The following is a 20,478-nucleotide window of genomic DNA, read 5'->3' as shown; positions in this document are numbered from 1 at the left end:
GATGTAGTCTGTTTGTTGATGCACAGTTTATTAGCATTTGTGTTATGCACATCCTCTGTAGTTTTCAAGGTTTTAAAAAGTGTTCAAGAATGTTTAAATCCACTGGATATTCTTTATGTAGGTCTCTGTTATTTCTTAAAATGGGATTTTTTGTTATTATTTCTCTTACATTGTTTAGCACTCTAAATACATGTCTCATTGTATTTTAAAAGTGTTTCTGGAAATACAAAATGTGAGAATTCAAAGATTGTCAAGAAATTAAAGAATCCGTAATCCAAAACTGACTCAAAGTAGAAACAATGAAGGCAAATATGTAATATGTTCTCAAACAACAGATATCAAAAAGCAAGACATAAAGTACAAGCTTGTGTGACAAGAAATGCAATTGTAAATAAAAATATATTAAAGCTAAGCATCCACTGATTTGTCATATCACATAATTCATCCTACATATTACTTATCAGATATCCATAACATATGTTCAAGTTATACACCTCTAGCCCACACATGGCATGGTGCCAACTGGTTCATGTTTTTCTGCTTTCATGTTTTAATACAGTGTTTAGATATTTGTGATATTTTGAATGAGGCTTTGAATACAGTCATCTCTGGTAAACAATTGTCTTCTTCGTCTCTCAGGGTACATAAACTAATTATTTTACCCCCCCCCCCCTTTAATTTTGGGTTGCGTCCATGAAATATTTGTCAAATCTTCTCTGCCATTGCCAAACAGCTTATTCCTATTATCATAAGACTTATAATAATAATAATAATAATAACAACATGCCATTGACTGTTGTGATGGACTGGATGATTGAAGAGTCATATTGACAATTTAACAATTTATTTATTTAACAAACAGGAGCCTCAGTTAAGAAAGAAAAGCTAATCATTTATAAACAGCCATACATAGCCACAACAGCCTGGCACCTCCTCCTCATGCTGGTCACCAAATGTGGAATGCCGATTCTTGGAGCAGACACCTACTGACCACTGTAGCATGGCCCATGCTCACAGGTGCTGCCAATCAGGTACCCAGGTCTGACCAGCACAATGTATGGAGAGATAAGTTGATTTTTAACCAAAACCCCAACTGTGTGGGAATGGTGCTGAATTACCTTGTTTTATTGGTAGTTATGAAGAGCCCACTCAAAGAGCCTATATTTTGTTTAGTTTTAAGAAAGAGTTTTTTTTTAACCTGGATGGGACCTGGAATGTTTTTGTGTGTACTAATGCCTATTTCAGTGACTGCTCTTAGTGCACTTGTGTCTCGTAAATGTTTTTGAATGCCTAAAGCTCTTCTCACAGTCTGAGCAGTAATACGGTTTATGTCCTGTGTGAATGCGCTGGTGTTGTTGGAGATTACTCTGATGGTTAAAACTCTTCCCACAGTCTGAGCAGTTATATGGCTTCTCTCCTGTGTGAATGAGCTGGTGTTGTTGGAGATGAGTCTCTTGAGAAAAACTTTTTCCACAGTCTGAGCAGTAAAACGGTTTCTCCCCTGTGTGAATACGCTGGTGTCGCCGGAGGGTAATCGGCTGACTAAAACTCTTCCCACAGTCTGAGCAGTAATATGGTTTTATTCCTTTGTGAATGTTCTGGTGTCGAAGAAGATGACTCTGATGACTAAAACGTTTCCCACAGTCTGAACAGTGATATGGTTTCACTCCTGTGTGAATGCGCTGGTGTGTGTTAAGATGACTTTGACAGTTAAAACTCTTCCCACAGTCTGAACAGTGATATGGTTTCTCTCCTGTGTGAATGCGCTGGTGTTGAATGAGAATACTCCGATAATTAAAATTCTTCCCACATACTGTGCAGTGATGCAATTTCTCTCCTGTTTGAGCATCCTGGTATATGTCAAGATTATACGGCTTCCGTCCTGTGTGAATGCGTTGGTGTTGTTGGAGATTACTCTGTCTAGTAAAACTCTTCCCACACTCTGAGCAATGGTGAGTTTTCTTCTTGTCTGTACTTTTCTGCATTTGTATATGGGGCGTAGAAGGTGTAGGTGAGCTCACCTGCTCACACACATTTGTTTTGGAGATTTTTCTGGATTCCATATTCTTCTCCTCTTTTAGCTGCTTAAAATCAGAAGTGAAATCTTCCGGTTGTGTGTATTTCTGAAGCTAGGAGCTGGAGAAGACTTGGAAAGAGACAGCATTCGTTTCTGGAAAGACATGAGACAAAGAAAAAATAAAGCCTAAGCTCAATACAAAATTAATGAATTCATGCAGCAGCTACAATCATGAGTTACATCACCCAAAAAGATTAATGAGCCTGTTTCAGAAGCAGCCATGCTTCTCTCAGTAATTCTTTGCACATTCCAATCTGGCATTCCAGTTCGTACTGCTGATGAGTGCTGATTCCAGCTGTGCTCCTCAGGAATGGATAGAACATATTATTAGACCGATTCCAAGGAAGCCAAATGCCACAGCTATACATAATCTGCTTTTAGGCCAAAGTGAGGAATGGAAGATGCTTGCCTTTTGGACAATACAATTGTTTTATGTCTTTTTAAACTTTTTTTTTCAGGTTTTTCCACTGCTCTTAAGGACATCATTTCCTACACCATGATTTTAATATTTGGCTTGTTTAAATGAGGGATCAAACTTAAGTCCCTTTGAATATGACTATTGGCTGAGCTGGATCAGGCAGTGTATTTACACAGCTAGGCCCTAAAGCAGAAAAAAATATAATAATAATCATAATAATAAATGACAGACAGTAAAAGTATTAATACCACTAGTTTGAGGGAGTCCCTCCTTTAGCTGACACTTTACGTCCACATTGTTTGCAAATGAGAGACCCATCCTCACATCCGTTTGGGGGGTATCAGAGTCAGTCCTACACTTCTTTTAGTTTAGATTTTAGAGGGATGGAGACGGGTTAAATCCGCCACTGTGTGCTTAAGCGTGATGGCAGTGGCTGATAGGCGGCCGAGGCGGAGAGGAGCTGAGCATGAACGGGTAAGATTCTAAGCTGGCTTGCGTTTTTCCTTTAGTACTGATAATAAACAAACGCCCACGGTATGATAACCGTGCATTTTAATACCGTGGTATACTGTGAAACCGGTTACCGCTGCAACCATTCTGATGAATCTAGATTAAAGAAAATTGAGGAGTGTATAAGGGATGTGAAATGCTGGATGTCACACAAATCAGATGTAGCTGGTCAGGGCGCAATGTGTATTTAGGGCCAAAAATATTGGCACCCCTGCACTTCTTTCAGAAATTGCACCACTTTTCTCTCAGACAAAATTATTGGCACCCTCATCTTAATATATGGTAGAAGACCCAGTGGAAACAATAACTGAAACCAATCTGTTAATGTAATCATGAATGAGATACACCTCTTTGCTTTTGCCAGCTGTTCCAGGGTCTCTCAGATTGGAAGGGTGCCTTCTCCCAACTGCTGTTTTGAGATCACATCACAGGTGTTTTTATAGGATTCAGGTCTGGAAACATTACAATGATCCTTCAGAACTCTCCAGCACTTTGTCCTAAACCATTTATGGGTCATTTTTTGAAGAATATGTTTTTGAACAAGGGTCACTATCCTGATGGAAAACTGGGCTGTAAACTTCTAAGTGACATTGTGCAAAGTGGACACATGAACTTAGTGGTGGGCATTATGGTTTAAATGTTACATCAATATTTAAAGACACCTTCACAATACACATTTTTATTTATTTGACAGAACAGTGATCTACTGTTTTATTATTAATTGTATTTGATTATTACATTAACTGCACTCTGTTATGTAATGTGCAGTTGGGCAGTGTTCTTTAAGCACTGAAAGATGAGGTACTTAAAAAGCACATTGTGAGACACGATAACATAATTGATCACAATACAAAAAATACTGTTGTATTGCCCAGCCCTAAATGAACTACATGATCACTGGAAAGGGGCTTGAAATTATCCATACTTTTACACAGTTCCGGTCTGACATCCTCAAACATTTTCACCATGCTTAGTACAGAATGGTTCAGACAACTTTTCTCCATTTGAACTGGCTGAATGAGTGACTTCTATATTGCCAACACCTTACTACACATTGAAAATGAAAGAATCGTCTCATGATGACAGACAACTCTTTACTACAATTTGCACAGGTGCCAATAATTCTGTCTCAGGCCATTTAGGAGTTTTGTGTCAGGTTTGACTTTCCTCTGCATTTTAACTGTTTCACTGCAAACAAAAGAATTAAGATGTGAATACTAAAGCATTTCTGACCGGAACAGTGTGGAGAAGTGGACCATTTTCTGAAAGAAGAGCAGAGGTGTCTGGATTTTTGGCCATTACTGGGCGAATAGCAGAGTGGTCACCCTCTTGACTTGTGTCTAGTAGTGTCTTAACTCGGAGGTATCTTTGAATTTTAGCCTTTTTAAACTAACTGAGGTTATTTTGAAGTAAATAGCAGAGCACCTCTGTAAGTCGCTCTGGATAAGAGTGTCTGCTAAATGCCTTAAATGTAAATGTACTGTAGTTCTACTCTAGTTTCTTGTGTGTCTCTTTTCCCCTTTATAAAACACAGATGTTCTCACTTTATGGACACGTGGTCCGTCTCTAACCTACTGTAAATATACAGTCATTATTTTTCGGAAAGTATTTTAAGTAGTTTACTCATAGGCCACAAGGTCCTAATGTTCAGTGTAGAAAAAAACACTATATATGCAGAGTATGGGTTCTCCATCACTGTTAACTAAACCATCAACCTCCTGAATGGTTCTCAGACTTTACAGCCCTCAATCCCCCACCAGCTCTTAATCTACCAGGGTTAGGGTTAGGGTTATCGCTCCCTATTACAGAAGTGCGCACTATATAGTGTTCGCTCAGAGCCCGAGCCCACCTGGAGCCCACCTGGAGCCCACCTGGAGCCCACCTGGAGCCCCATAGAGCATGTTGGCTGAGTACTGAAGTCCAAAAACACTAAAAAATATCAACACAAATGTCCATAAAGAACCTGCACGTGATTCAGCGGTCAGTAGGTTCTCCCCTAATCAGTCCGCTGTGTAAAACCGCACGCGCTGACGAGGGAACCCTGTGTAAAACCGCACGCGCTGATGAGGGAACCCTGTGTAAAACTGCACGCGCTGACGAGGGAACCCTGTGTAAAACCGCACGCGCTGACGAGTAATGTAAAACCCAGAGCCGCAGATTGTTTTACACACGGAGCCACAACATTAACAAACATCCCCCAGAAGCCTGACGGAGACTGAAGAGAATATCTTAATCTTTCATTTTAGCAATTTGGCTATTGGTCTCAGCGTCACTCCGGAAGTGTTTTGTTGCCGTTTCCGGTACCACTGTACCACAGAGTAAACATGCAGTGAGAAATCCTGAACCCGGCTCTCCATCACACCCCCACAACCTCCTCAGAGCTAGGAAAGGAGTATGCTGTGGCACTGCCACACTAACATCCTGCAGTTACCCCATTATGAACGGATGTGTGTGATGAGGAGTGGAGCACCTCCATACCTTCAACAGTAGAGCTGATGGTGTTCCTCCAGCAGAGCAGTCTGAGCACAGAGGTGTGGACTGCTGATCACAGCTGGATCTGCTGCTTCTCCACTTTACTGGAGACCGGGCTACAGTTAGCCCCACCTTCCATATTCTCCTACAGAGAAGCTCTTCATGGTAAAAGAGCGGCCAGCAGATGTCCAGAGTCCGCTGGATGAAACTATTAGAAGATGTGGATCAATAGATCTCGATGGCTTCGTCTCTGGATCTGAGCAGATACAGTAACCAGCCCTGATCCACCTTAACGCTCAACAGTCTGCAGCTGCAGAGCTCCGGAGCTCCACTGAGGAGCCAATCAGACCGCAGAACTCCGGCAGGAGCCAATAGCGTTACAGCTGGCAGCTAGCTGTCAAAATAAAAGTCCTGTAGCGCTGTGAGGCTTCCCTAGTTTCACTGTTACCTTTCCCTGATCACAAACCCAGAACACTTCCTGTCCATCACAAGAATAGTTCTAGAAAAGAACAGCTGGTAGATTCACATTATGCCAAAAAGTAAAAAAAAATAATAATAAAAAAAAAGTCTATCTCACTGAGCCACAAAGACACACTCACAGTATCGGACCTGTTAAAAACCACCACCACCACCACCACCAACAACAACAACAATAATAATAATAATAATAATTGCAAATAGTTCTTAGAAATCTATTGGAATTTCTGATAGTTCTGTTTTCTTCTAAAAGAAGTGATAATAATACTCATTATCATTATCCTTTATATTAAGAATTATTTTATTTAATGCATTTATTCATTAATTTTGTTTTGTTTTTCATATTGTTATTATGTAGTAGCTGCATATAATTACAATATGAATACCCTAAATAATACATAAATAACAAAAGTTTCCCGCTGTGACTGAACACATCTATGGTGGTTTAAACTAACATGGTTCGACCTACTGTGGTTCAAACCAGGTTTGATGGTTTTGGGAAACTTTTTTACTTTAGATGCATCGTCCCAGCAGCTTCTAGTTCACTTCTGGCTGACAGGTCACATGCTCGGTGTTTGTTAGCATTAGCTTGTGTGTTGCTCTCTATTGAGATGTTTAGTTTGGTCTTACTTATTTTTCCTATACTTTCCTAACCTGTTGTGTGGCTCTGAGACAGGGGTTAAACCTGATGAATATATAGCGTTAAAGGAGTCCACCCCCCCAGGTTTAGGCTATTACAGCTACCCACGCAGGACTGGTTGTGGTGATGGTGTAGCCACAATTTAGTCAGTCATAAGAATAACTCAAAACACAGGGTTTGAAGCCAAGTCATTTTAACTGTTTAAAGTGGTGGGCCCATCTCCTGCATTCCTGCTGCTAACAGTTTATGGCCCCTCTGGACCATATACTGAATTTCTTAGTGAATTTGCTGATTTTCTAGCAGCAGTAGCTCTTACTTCTGATTGAGTTATCATTGTAGGTGACTTTAATATCCATTTTGAAAAGATTTAGGACCCACTGAAAATAGCATTTAAATCAATTTGGGATGTTTTAGGCTTCAATCAAAATGTTATAGGCCCCACCCACTGATGTAGTCATACACTGTTGCACAATTAGGATAAAACAAATTAGGGGAAAAAAGATATGGTATAATGATCACACATGCATGTTAAAACAAACCACTCGTAGCTATTAACGTAAATGGCATCATAGCAGCATAGTCTTGCAGACTGCAAAAAAGCCCCAATTAAAACCAAATCTCAGTATTTTTCCTAAGACAATTCAAGATGACTTCACTTACCAACAGTAAACAACTAACTAGCTCAGTTATCTCTGCTGAAATTGGTAGCAATGACAAGAAATTCTTTGATGATAAAATAGGAAATATTAGACATAAAATCCAATGTCCCAATCCCAAACCACAGTGGTAGACAGTGATGAATGCTGCACCAGCTCCACGGCACACCTACAGTACTTTAGCCCAGTTACAGAAGTCTCAATATAATTAACTCATCTAAATCATTATCATGTATTTTAGATCCGGTACCAAAACCGCTGTTTCTTAAAATCTCTTAAAAAGGCTGATTATAAAGCCCATTATTAAAAAGCCTAATCTAGACCCCCATGACCTTCCCAGTTATAGACCAATTTCTAATCTACCCTTCGTTGCCAAAACTTTGGAAAAAGTAGTGTTTAAGCAGCTGTGCACCTATCTGCATAACAACAGCATTTAGACAAAACCACAGTACTGAAACAGCATTACTTTGACTAACTAATGATTTACTCTCCACCCTTCATAGGGGCAGCACTGCCATCCTTGTGCTGCTAGATCTCAGAGCTGCCTTTGACACCATAGATCATGAAATTCTTCTCAATGGGTTAGAATATCTTAGAGGAATCAAAGGATCTGCCCATACCTGGTTCAGATCATACTGTATATAAAGGATCGTTTATGTAAAGTATGTTTATGTAAATAACGAATGCTCCTATCACACTAGAGTAAAAAATGGTGTTCCACAAGGATCAATACTGGGCCCATTGCTCTTTACTCTTTCTATTTTACCGCTGGGTAAAATAATCTGTAAACACAGTATTAACTTTCACTGTTATGCCAATGATACCCAAATTTCTATATCAGTTAAACCTAACGAGGACCTGTGTCTCAGCAAAATAACAGACTGTATTAAAGAAACTGGATGACACTCAATTTCCTTTTACTCAATTACAATAAAACTAATGTCCTTCTGCTTGGTCCTAATATAGATAAAAATATAAATGATAATACTGTGGTAAACATAGATGGTCACTCAGTTATACTTTAGGGGTCATTTTGATGCACATATATGCAGTACAGTTAAAACGGCTTTCTTTCATTTATGCAACATTGCTAAACTCTGCAGCACACAATCCCAGGGGGATGTTGAGAAGCTGCTGCACACATTCTGCACAGGGATCTCCACAACCTTGGCGCCTCCTGGTGGTAGTTGGATGATCCAAAATGACACAATCAGCAACTTTATGGTCACTAAGATAAGGCTTCAAATTACACCTAATTTTTACAATTTCTCATTTAGCCCTGTTAAAGAGAATGTAAAAATACCCCCTGTATCAATTCCTTGTCATAATTAAAATCATTATCATTATGACTAGATGCCCGGAATTGTCATGCTGGCTAAGCTAGACAATGACGGGTGACAGCGAACTTCCTCTGAACATGAACGGCTCCTCTAGAGCGGACACTACAGAACACTAGACTCTACTGGAAGTCTCGTGACCGGGGCCAACATAACGCTTGGCATCGCAAGAGTAATTCTCGGCCCAGACCTTCGCGTTTGCTCCCCTTTAGTACCCCAGCTCTCAGGTGACCTGAATCAAAACATGAACCTGAATGAACAACACCTGAACAACACCTGGCGCCGTACATAAACAGGTGTCAACATAAAAGTCCTTGAACATGAAGCCTCTGGTCCGCGGCTCGGGACCGCCCTTGGGGTGGGCGTGGCGACGCGGACCTGACAGGAATACACGTTTTCGCAACATCATTGAACGATACACAAACTGCTGTGGTATCTCTTTATCTTGCTGTTTCGCACTGCTTAATTCTTGAAATAGTTCTGTGCTATTTTTGTCATTAATATGATCATGATGTTTTTAGCTCAACTGTTAGATCATTTTTATTAGTTAATAACTCTTTAAAATGACCACCTTTAGTTACTTCCAGTACTGTTCTGATCACCTCTGAGTCTGTAAACCAATCACACTCAGTCTCAATCTGTTTACACAGCTGTGCAAAGAGGATCTCAGACCCAGAGTCCGAGAGCTGATCACCTTGAATTTTGACCTCTCACCTGGGAAAGAAAGCTGCAACATCACTGATTTGAACTACTTGAGTAGTGGCCTGTACCGGGATATTCCCCATCCCTCCAGAGTCTCTACTGAACTCTCTGTAGGGATAGTAGTTGCTTAAAAAGGAACCATACTGTCCATGCTGGTTGTTGTTGTTGTCGAACCCTGTCCCTGAGAGAAGGGCTGGACTGAGTACTTAAGTCTCTATTTGCCAATAGCTCACTGATGACATCATCCAAAGATAACAGACAAACCATTCCTTCATCTTCAAGTACCAAGAGTTGCAATTTTTCTATAGTCTATGATGTAGGACAGTTGTGGCTCAGAGCATTTACACAGCTGTTGTTATTCTTCTAGAGAAGCAGCCAGTTTATAAAGTTGTGCTGCATCAAGCAATGGAAGTCTCTTGTGTATTTCCCACTAAGGTGTTCTTTGAAGGACTTCTTCCTGAAAGGAGACTCGTGACCACCATCTTTCAGTTGCAACAATAAAACATTTTATTCCAATCAAAAGTACAGTGTGGAAAGAGAGAGTCCGCCAATTCTCTGTACCCCTCTGCTCTCTCTCCCTAGACAGAGGAACACCTCACGTTTTATACTCGACTACACTCCATATGTGGTTGGACTGTTCCCATATGCAGGATGTCTGCATTTCATCCATAAGGAATATTCATCAGCCCCCACCATTGGTTACGTGGTCTACGTGCTGCAGACACATCTGGATCCCCTTAACATTCCTGTCACGTGCACCAGAAAGTATGTCCAATCTAAACAACATCTTATGTCCCGCTCTCCTTTTCCAAGTCTACCCCATGGGCCTCACTATAATATTCCTCAACCCCATACCATCCCTTCAGGTCTATGAACATCTGCAGAGCTAATGAATATACCACACCACAAAAGCACTTGTGGTTCTGAGGATGCCATTTTCTCTGGATCCAGCTGCCACTCTGGACAACACACAATATGGCTGCTCCCTCAACGTAATTCCTGGATCCCAGCACAAAAACTAGAAAATCTGACCATATCAGTCCAGTTCTATCAGCACTTTATTGGCTCCCAGTTAAATTCCGTATCGAATACAGAATTCTTCTATTAACATATAAAGCCCTACATGGCCTCGCTCCTGAGTACCTGCAGGATCTTATTGTATATTACGATCATCAAGACTACTTAGATCTCAGGGTGCTGGCCTCTTACTCGTTCCCAAAATTCAGAAAACCTCAGCAGGGGGAAGAGCCTTTTCTTATAAAGCCCCCCAGCTCTGGAATAACCTTCCAGATAATGTTCGGGACTCAGACACAGTCTCAGTCTTTAAATCTAGGCTGAAACTCATCTGTTTAGTTCAGCTTTTGGTAATTAATGTTTCTTAGATAAAGGTTGCAGGGGTTCGAGGACACAGGGAACTGTAGTACACTGAGATGCTGGAGCTCTACCTTCATCAAACCAGCTGCCACCTACCAGTCCCACCAGCAGGCCCCCCACCCACCACCATCCGGCTCGAAGGACATCTTATTTTGGTGGCAGTGGTGGCTCAGCGGTTAGAGCTCCGGGCTGTCGATAACAGGGTTGTGGGTTCGATTCCCGGGCTCGGCAAGCTGCCACTGTTGGGCCCTTGAGCAAGGCCCTTTACCCTCTCTGCTCCCCGGGCGCTGGAGTTGGCTGCCCACCGCTCTGGGTGTGTGTGTGTACTCACTGCCCCTAACACATGTGTGTGTGTGAGTGTGTGTTCACTACCAGATGGGTTAAATGCGGAGGACACATTTCGCTGTACAGTGTACAGTGACAAATACGTGCACCTTACCTTACCTTACCTTACCTTACCTTACCTTACCCATAGCAGACCAGCGGCTCACCCGCCTACCACACACTATCTGTTTAGTGACCATGTTCAAACCATTTTTAACTATTTGTTATACCTGGTTTGGTCATTTTTATCATTAATGTTTAAATAGCTCTGATCAGAGGAGGACGGGTCGGGTCCCCCTTGTGAGTCTTGGTTCCTCCCAAGGTTTCTTCCTCCAGCTCTAAGGGAGGTTCTTCCTTGCCACTGTCTCCGTTGGCTGCTCACTGGGGGGTCTTTGATCCATCATGTCTTACGTTATTTTCTTCTTTCTTCTTTGTCTCTGTCTTTTATTAATCACTATTTATGTAAAGCTGCTTTTTGACAACAGTTGTAAAAAGCTATACAAATAAATCTGACTTGACTTGACTTGACAACTCTCCCGCTCGGGCCTAGAGGAAACCAGGAAATCCTCTTGTACACTACCAGATGTTTGGCTAGATGAACATTCCCACAGGTCTGGGGTCACGTCACATTACACTGGTGTGAAGGTGAGTGTAAATCTTGGGTGCATCGTCCCTCACAGTAGTACAAAAACTGAACACCAATTTACAAAACAGAAATACTGAATATTTACACATTAACTTATACTATACACACACACACACACAAACACACACACACATTATACGCACTCTCTATTTACACTACTGCACTGGTAAAAGCAGGTAAAGGTACAGGTTTGATATGATCTGAATGTTTACATTACTTACAGAAGTGAATGGGCATGAATTCAGATGTAGGGTGGGTGGAGAAAGTGCAGGGTGCAGAGTGTGTGTATGGGGTGGAGGTGTGATGGTACAGATGAGGTCCACAGTCCACTGAGCTATTGTTCATTCAGCAGCTGAACAGCATGAGGATAGTGTATATAGTGTATGTATAGTGTGAATAGTGTGTGTAAAGTGTGTGTATATGCATAGTGTGTGTATAGTGTGTGTATAGTGTATAGTGTGTATAGTGTGTGCATATGTATAGTGTGTATATAGTGTGTATAGTGTGTGTGTATATGTATAGTGTGTATAGTGTGTGTATATGCACAGTGTGTATAGTGTATGTATAGTGTGTGTATATGTGTAGTGTGTATATAGTGTGTGTATAATGTATGTAGTGTGTGTATAGTGTGTGTATATGTATAGTGTGTATAGTGTATGTATAGTGTGTGTATATGTATAGTGTGAATAGTGTATGTATAGTGTGTGTATATGTATAGTGTGTATAGTGTGTGTATATGTATAGTGTGAATAGTGTATGTATAGTGTGTATAGTGTATGTATAGTGTGTGTATATGTATAGTGTGAATAGTGTATGTATAGTGTGTGTATATGTATAGTGTGTGTATATGTATAGTGTGAATAGTGTATGTATAGTGTGTGTATATGTATAGTGTGTGTATATGTATAGTGTGTATAGTGTATGTATAGTGTGTGTATATGTATAGTGTGAATAGTGTATGTATAGTGTGTGTATATGTATAGTGTGAATAGTGTATGTATAGTGTGTGTATATGTATAGTGTGTGTATATGTATAGTGTGAATAGTGTATGTATAGTGTGTGTATATGTATAGTGTGTATAGTGTGTGTATATGTATAGTGTGAATAGTGTATGTATAGTGTGTGTATATGTATAGTGTGAATAGTGTGTGTATAAAACTACTATATGTGTACATGTATCTAAAATGAACTGCTACGCTCCATGAATAACTGCAGATTAATTCCCACACTGTGGAACTTCTGATTTATCAGAACTAAAATCTACATACTCCAGAACCTCCAGAAAACACTGAGTGCCTCACTGACTCTGCAGTGAAATCACAATGTCCAGGGTTTGATTTCTGTTAAGCTGAACTGTGGGAGTGAGCTACAGCCGCATTCTTCTTCAGAAAGAAACAAGGGGAAACGCATCTGGGTTGTGCACCAGCGCTTTGACAATTCACAGCCATTAATACTTTAAATGTGTATTCACCTGATATTAAGAGAAATGCAGACTGAAAATACGCCCTGAAAGCAGAGGCTACTATAAATGTAATTCATATATTTTAATTCACACACACACACACACACACAGTAACAAGGCAAAGAAAGGATTAAATTGACCTCATTACCAACAACATGGAGGAACATTATAAAGTAATGGTGATGTTTGAGGGCTTTGTAAGCACTCTGTTCTGTAAGGCATTTCTCATTTTTGAATCTATTATTTTTATTTATTTTAATTCCACATGTTTCTCACAACAGTTAAGGTGCACATATTTGTCACTGTACAGTGAAATGTGTCCTCCGCATTAAACCATCTGTGGTAGTGAACACACACACACTGTCATGCTGGCTAGGCGAGACAAGGGAACACTCGCAGGGACAGAGCAATGCCAGGAAATAGTCTTTAATGACCAAACCAAAACGACCAAACACAAACAAAACGAGGCAGCAAAGTACAGGGTCCAATAAACAGAAACAGAAAACAAACAGGTGACAACTGAAATGGGGCTTAACCTGGAAAACCACCTGAGGCTGGAAAGTAGTCCGGGAGCAAAGCGAGAGGGGACAAATCAAACGGGGGGGAGGAAGGCTAGAACGCAAAAGAACCAACGAAACTAAATAACAAAAGCCTCACCCCAAAACCGCGCTCGTCAGGCGCTGATGAACTTACTCGACTAGGGTGCAAGGGAACCGGACGCCAAATCTCCCTGGCGACCAACCGGTGAACCAGACAGTGAACTCCTGAACGTGAAACCGCTCCGATAGAGCATATACTACTTGAACTCGTAGACCTCCCTAGAAGTCTCCTGAACGTGAAGGTGAAAACACTCAGGTGAAACAAATCAGAGATAAACAGAAAACATGGCCCCGGTCGCCAGCCAGACACCTGAGAACCCGGATTGTCCAAGAGTGGGCCCTCTCGGTCCGACGAGACGGGCCGTGGCCCCTGCCAACTGGTGAGTCCTCCACGGGCGGGGGCCTGCAACTTCCTGGGGCGACCGCGAGGCCTGGGAGCCGGCTTGTCCGGACAGCGTTCATGGAACTCCTGGACCAATGCCGGGTCCAGGACGTTTCCAGCCGGTTCCCAGGAGCGTTCCTCCGGACCATACCCTTCCCAGTCCAGAAGATACTGAAGTCGGCCCCCGCGCCGTCGGGAGTCCAGTACTCGCCGGACCGTGTAAGCGGGGGTCCCCTCCACTTCTACAGGCTCCGGCGGTGTGTCCTCGTCCAGGGGCCCAGGCACCACAGGCTTGAGCTGCGACACATGAAACACCGGATGTATACGTGAGTGAGGGGGTAAACGAACCTTAACAGAAACCTTGTTAACATGTTTGACAACTTCGTATGGACCCATGTACTTATCTGCCAACTTCTGGGACGGAAGACCAGTCCGCATGTCCCGTGTGGAGACCCATACACGGTCTCCCGGCGCGTATGACGGGGTCTCCCCATGCTTCCGGTCGGCCTGTGTCTTTCTGAAGTTTTGGCGCCACGGAGGTGGCAGCCTGTTGCAGCAGCTCCTGCTCACTTCTGAGCTTTTTCTAACTTTTTTTCCAATTTAGAAGTCTTAAGTTAAGTTTCTTTGGTAGTTTAGTGTTGTTTATGACTCTAGGCACAATGGACACCAAAAGCGTGGTGATTTCTCTGGTTTCTACGCTACTTTTTTCCTTGTTTACGACCGTGTCTGGAGAGCTCGTGCGGAGTCGCGTGCCTATTGTTTCCACCAGGGACCAGCTGTTAGCTGTGCTGCCGCGCGAGAGGCACGACATCCCCCGCGAGCTGAGGAGGAGGCGGCGGGGGAGCCGGGCTGGAGCTCTGTGTCGCGCCCGGAGGAGACGCTACCAGCCCGCTCTTCCTTCTGTAGTCCTGGGGAACGTGAGGTCGCTCCCCAATAAGATGGACGAGCTGGCGGCGCTAACGCGACATCAGAGGGAGTACCGGGAGTGCAGCATCATGGTGTTCACAGAGACCTGGCTGACCACGCTGACCCCAGACACGCCCGTATCTGTGCAAGGCTTTCACCTCAGCCGGGCGGACAGGACGGAGGAGAGGGGTAAGAGGAAGGGAGGCGGACTGGCAGTATTTGTGAATGATAGATGGTGTAACTCTGGGCACATCACTATTAAGGAACAGATCTGCTGTTCACTGCTGAACTGCTGAACATTGAACTGTTAGCCGTTAGCATGAGGCTGTACCATCTCCCGAGGGAATTCTCACACGTTATCGTGATGGCTGCGTACATCCCCCCCTCTGCTAACGCTGACTCGGCTTCTCGGAAGCTAGAACCAAGATGGCGCCGAGGATGGCAGCCACGGTGACGAGCTCCTCCGTGTGGTGTTTGTTTTTGTTTGTTAATGTTGTCTATTGTACGTCAAACTCAGTTAGTTGGAGCAGGGAACAACTACTGAGCTTCAGGAACAACATTTCCCCTGAAAACATCCCGGAATTTGTTCAAGAAACTTCAGTTTGTGCGGAGATCCTCACCACAGCCGCGCTGACCGCGCTCGGCCTCGCCAGGAGACTGTGGAGAAGCCGGCGCAGGGGCAGACGAGCCGGCGCGCTCGTGCGTCTGAGGCGGCGCGGGGCTCGCACACCCCTACCGTCATTATTCCTCTCCAACCTCCGATCTCTCAGCAACAAAACTGAGGAACTACTTCTGCTTAACCAAACTAACAAGGACTTCTCCACTGCTTCTGCGCTCTGCTTCACTGAGACCTGGCTGACCGAGCTGACCCTGGACAGCGCGCTGCACCTCCCGGGCTTCCAGCTGCACAGAGCGGACAGAGACGCGGAGCGCAGCGGCAAGAGCAGAGGAGGAGGAATCTGCTTCTACATCAACGAGCGCTGGTGTAGAGACACTACGGTACTGTTAAAATCCTGCTCCCCTCATCTGGAATCTCTGTTCATAACCTGTAGACCGTTCTACTCGCCCAGAGAGTTCAGCTCGTTCATCCTAGCCGGCACCTACATTGCGCCGAGCGCGTGCACGAGCGACGCGCTGAAACAGCTGGCGGAACAGATCACGAAGGTGGAGCGGGAGTTCCCGGACTCACTCCTCATAATTCTGGGGGATTTTAACAGCGTAAACCTCACGAAGGAGATGCCCAAATACAGACAACACATCACGTGTCCAACACGAGAAGGCAACACACTGGACAAGTGCTACACCTGTATCAAGAATGCCTATCGCGCGGTCACACGCGCAGCTGTCGGGCTCTCCGATCACAGCCTTGTTCACCTCATTCCAACCTACCGGCAGAAACTCAAAACCAACAAGCCGGTCATCACAACAGTGAAAAGGTGGACCAGTGGAGACATTGAGAAGCTGCAGGGCTGCTTCGAATCCACAGACTGGGCTGTGTTTGAGGAGGCGACAGACGGCCTGGACGAATACACAGACACTGTGACGTCATACATCAGTTTCTGTGAAGACAGCTGTATCTCAACTAAATCACAGGTGAGATACAGTAACAACAAACCCTGGTTTACTGCTAAACTCAAACAGCTTCGGAGGGAAAAGGAGGAAGCGTTCAGGAGTGGAGATAGAACTGTCTTTAAGGAGGTCAAATACAGACTGGAGAAAGGGATTAGAGCTGCGAAGAGCAAGTACTCAGAGCAGCTGAACAGACACATCACTGCTAACGACCCATCTTCAGCCTGGAAAGGCCTTCAGCTTCTCACTGGTCACAAGGTGAGAAAGACCCCCCTCCTCCTGAACGACCGACACCTCACCAACGACCTGAATGAGTTCTACTGCAGATTTGAACTCACAAAAGACAATCAGACTGTCTACCACCCATCACCCCCTCCACCTCCACCTCCACACTGGCCCTCTCACCTCTGCCTCCTGCTCATCTCTGCATCAACCTGCAGGATGTTCACAGGCTCTTCAGCAGACAGAAGGTGAGGAAAGCCCCCGGGCCCGACTCAGTCTCTCCATCCACCCTAAAACACTGCTGTGACCAACTAGCTCCAGTGTTTACAGACATTTTTAACAGATCACTGGAACTCTGCTCTGTTCCAGCCTGCTTCAAAACCTCCACCATCATTCCAGTTCCCAAGAAATCCACCATCACCGGACTGAATGATTACAGGCCTGTCGCCCTGACCTCTGTAGTCATGAAGGTCTTTAAACGCCTGATCCTAGCCCACCTGAAGTCCATCACAGATCCCCTGCTGGACCCCCTGCAGTTTGCGTACCGAGCAAACAGGTCTGTCGATGATGTGGTCAACCTGACCCTGCACTTTATCCTGCAACATCTCAACAGCCATGGAAACTATGCTAGGGTTTTGTTTGTGGACTTTAGCTCGGCCTTTAACACTGTTGTGCCGCAGCTTCTTCAGGCCAAACTCTCCCAGCTGTCAGTGCCAGACTCCATGTGTCGGTGGATTGTGGATTTTCTGACAGACAGGAGACAGCAGGTGCGGCTGGGGAAGCACACTTCAGACCTCCGGACACTCAGTACTGGAGTCCCTCAGGGTTGTGTTCTTTCACCCCTTCTCTTCAGCCTCTACACTAATGACTGTGTCTCCAAAGATCCAGCTGTAAAGATCCTGAAATTTGCAGATGACTCCACTCTGGTGGGCCTACATGCCAACGGTGATGAGTCTGCTTACAGAAAGGAAATTGAGCAGCTGGTGTCCTGGTGCAGCAACAACCACCTGCTGCTAAACACAGAAAAGACTGTAGAGATGGTGGTGGACTTCCGACGCAATCCACCCACCCTTCCCCCCCTCCACATCAACAACACTGCAGTATCAATGGTGGAGTCACTCAAGTTCCTGGGCACCACCATTTCCAGAGACTTGAAATGGGAGAAAAACACCATCTCCATCATCAAGAAAGCTCAACAAAGAATGTTCTTCTTGAGACAGCTCAAGAAATTCAACCTGCCACAGACCCTGATGATCCAGTTCTACACAGCGATCATCGAGTCCATTATCACAGCCTCCATAACTATCTGGTTTGGTTCCTCCACCTCACAAGAAAGAACCAAACTCCAGCGCATCATCAGGACAGCAGAGAGGATCATAGGATGTAACCTGCCATCACTTCAGCAGATCTACACCAGCAGGATGACGAAGCGGGCTGGCAAGATTACATCTGACCCCTCACATCCTGGACACCTCCTCTTCCAGACACTCCCCTCGGGTAGAAGACTGCGGTCCATCAAAACCAGCACAACACGTCATGCTAACAGCTTCTTCCCCAGAGCTGTAGCGCTCCTCAATCACAGTGGTCACCTCCCACTGTAAACCTCTAAACTTACAACTGAACTGTACCAAACCGGACTGAACAGCTATTTGCACTCTGCCTATTTTGCACTATGACTATTTGCACACCTGTACAGATGTTCTTTTCTTTTCTGTAAATATATTTTTCAGCTCTTTATTACCTTTAGTACTTTTTACTTTTTTAATTTATCCCCTACCCTATTTATTGTTTAGTGTCATTTTCCTTTAGTTTAAGACTGTGTTCTGTGTTTTTTTGTTACTTGTCATACGTGTTGCTCTCACCAAGACAAATTCCTTGTATGGGTAACATACTTGGTGAAATAAAGAGATTCTGATTCTGATTCTGATGTCCTGCACTCAGCTGTGTGCAGGCTGCAGACACAGCACCCGCAGGCCCTCCTCCTTATCTCCGGAGACTTCAACCATGCTTCTCCATCCTCCACTCTGTCCACCTTCACCCAGTATGTAACCTGCCACACCAGAGACATGAAAACACTGGACCTGTTTTTTGCCAACACAAAGGAGACATACAACTCGTCACCTCTCCCTCCCCTTGGAAGATCTGATCACAGTCTGGTTCATCTTCTGCCTGTGTACAAACCCATTGTACATAGGGAACCAGCTGTCACCCGTACAGTGAAGAAATGGTCTAAGGAGTCTGAGGAGGCTCTGAAGGACTGCTTTGAAACAACGGTGTGGGAAGAACTGTGTGATCCTAATGGGGAGGACATTGACAATCTCACTCACTGCATTACGGACTACGTCAACGTCTATGTGGATAACACCGTGCCCACCAAGACTGTGGATTAATCCAGATATAAAGGCTCTCCTAAAAGCGAAAAAGAGGGCCTTCAGATCTGGTGAGAAGGATGAGCTGAAAGCTGTGCAGAGGGAACTGAGAAGGAAGATCAGGGAGGGGAAAGCCAGCTACAAGAGGAAGCTGGAGGAACAGTTGCAGCAGAACAACGTCAGGGGAATGTGGAAAGGCCTTCAAACCATTTCTGGACACACAAAGTCCAACTCCCAGGTGGCGGGGGACCAGAAGTGGGTGAATGATCTCAATCTATTTTTCAACAGATTTGATCAATCACCTAGCCCTGCCCCCACACAGACACCCCTGCTGTATCCCCACTCAGCAGCACTACCATCATGCTGCCCTCCCCCTTCTTCTTCTCTCAGAACTTCTGGCTCACAATCATCACCATCATCATCCCCTAATGGCTCATCGTCTGGCAGCATCAACCACCCATTCACACATTCCAGCACCCAGCCCCCCTGCTCCAACCTGTCCTTCACAACAACCCAGGTGAGAAATGAGCTGAGGAAGATCAAGCCTAAGAAAGCTACAGGTCCTGATGGAATCAATGCCAGGCTCCTCAAGTCCTGCGCAGATCAGCTGTGCAGAGTAGTTGAGCATATGTTCAACATGAGCCTAAAACTGGGAAGAGTACCACAGTTGTGGAAAACATCTTGTGTGGTACCTGTGCCCAAAACACAGCACCCAAAGGACCTAAACAGCTACAGGCCGGTGGCACTGACTTCCCATCTGATGAAGTCACTGGAGAGGCTGGTCCTCAACCACATCCGCCCTCTGGTGAGCCCATCCATGGACCCTCTTCAGTTCGCCTACCAGCCTGGTGTCGGGGTGGATGATGCTGTCATCTATCTTCTACACAGAGCTCTTTCTCACCTGGAGAAGCCCGGCAGCACTGTGAGGATCACCTTCTTCGATTTCTCCAGTGCTTTTAACACCATACAGCCAGGGCTTCTAAAGGACAAGTTGGGACATTGTGGAGTGGACAGTCACCTGTCAAACTGGATACTGGACTACCTCACCAACCGACCACAGTATGTGAGGGCACGGGACTGTGTCTCTGACTTGGTGGTCAGCAGCACAGGAGCCCCTTAAGGAACGGTCTTGGCACCATTCCTCTTCACCCTGTACACTGCTGACTTCATGTACAGCTCACCGACCTGTCATTTCCAGAAGTTCTCTGATGACTCAGCGATCGTCGGCCTCATATCCAATGAGGAGGACAGCGAGTACAGAGAACTTATTCAGGACTTTGTGGACTGGTGTCTGCAGAACCACCTTCAGATAAACGCTGGAAAGACCAAAGAACT

The 20,478-nt window shown here is 44.5% G+C and overlaps 1 protein-coding gene across 3 annotated transcripts; it reads right to left on the bottom strand.

Annotated features, from left to right (window-relative positions):
• Positions 1-7: 7 nt before the first annotated feature.
• LOC140570498 (uncharacterized) lies at positions 8-5,806 on the bottom strand. 3 transcript variants are annotated; one of them, XM_072692622.1, is made up of 3 exons: positions 2,744-3,766; positions 2,263-2,380; positions 8-2,170 (listed from the first exon to the last, which is right to left on the bottom strand). In XM_072692622.1, the coding sequence occupies exon 3, from the start codon at positions 2,061-2,063 to the stop codon at positions 1,242-1,244; it is 822 nt and encodes a 273-aa protein (XP_072548723.1). In that variant the 5' UTR covers positions 2,064-2,170; positions 2,263-2,380; positions 2,744-3,766; the 3' UTR covers positions 8-1,241. The 3 variants fall into 3 exon arrangements, with proteins under 3 accessions (XP_072548723.1, XP_072548721.1, XP_072548722.1); XM_072692620.1 differs by lacking the exons at positions 2,263-2,380; positions 2,744-3,766 and adding an exon at positions 5,484-5,806; XM_072692621.1 differs by lacking the exon at positions 2,263-2,380.
• Positions 5,807-20,478: the final 14,672 nt, after the last annotated feature.

The sequence above is a fragment of the Salminus brasiliensis genome, chromosome 1 (genome assembly GCF_030463535.1).
Source record: "Salminus brasiliensis chromosome 1, fSalBra1.hap2, whole genome shotgun sequence".
NCBI classification, from domain to species: Eukaryota; Metazoa; Chordata; class Actinopteri; order Characiformes; family Bryconidae; genus Salminus; species Salminus brasiliensis.
This window is presented reverse-complemented; position numbering and strand designations above follow the sequence as displayed.

Excerpts from the sequence above, each read along its gene's own strand:
- LOC140570498 (XM_072692620.1), bottom strand. The coding sequence starts at position 2,063 with ATGGAATCCAGAAAAATCTCCAAAACAAATGTGTGTGAGCAGGTGAGC.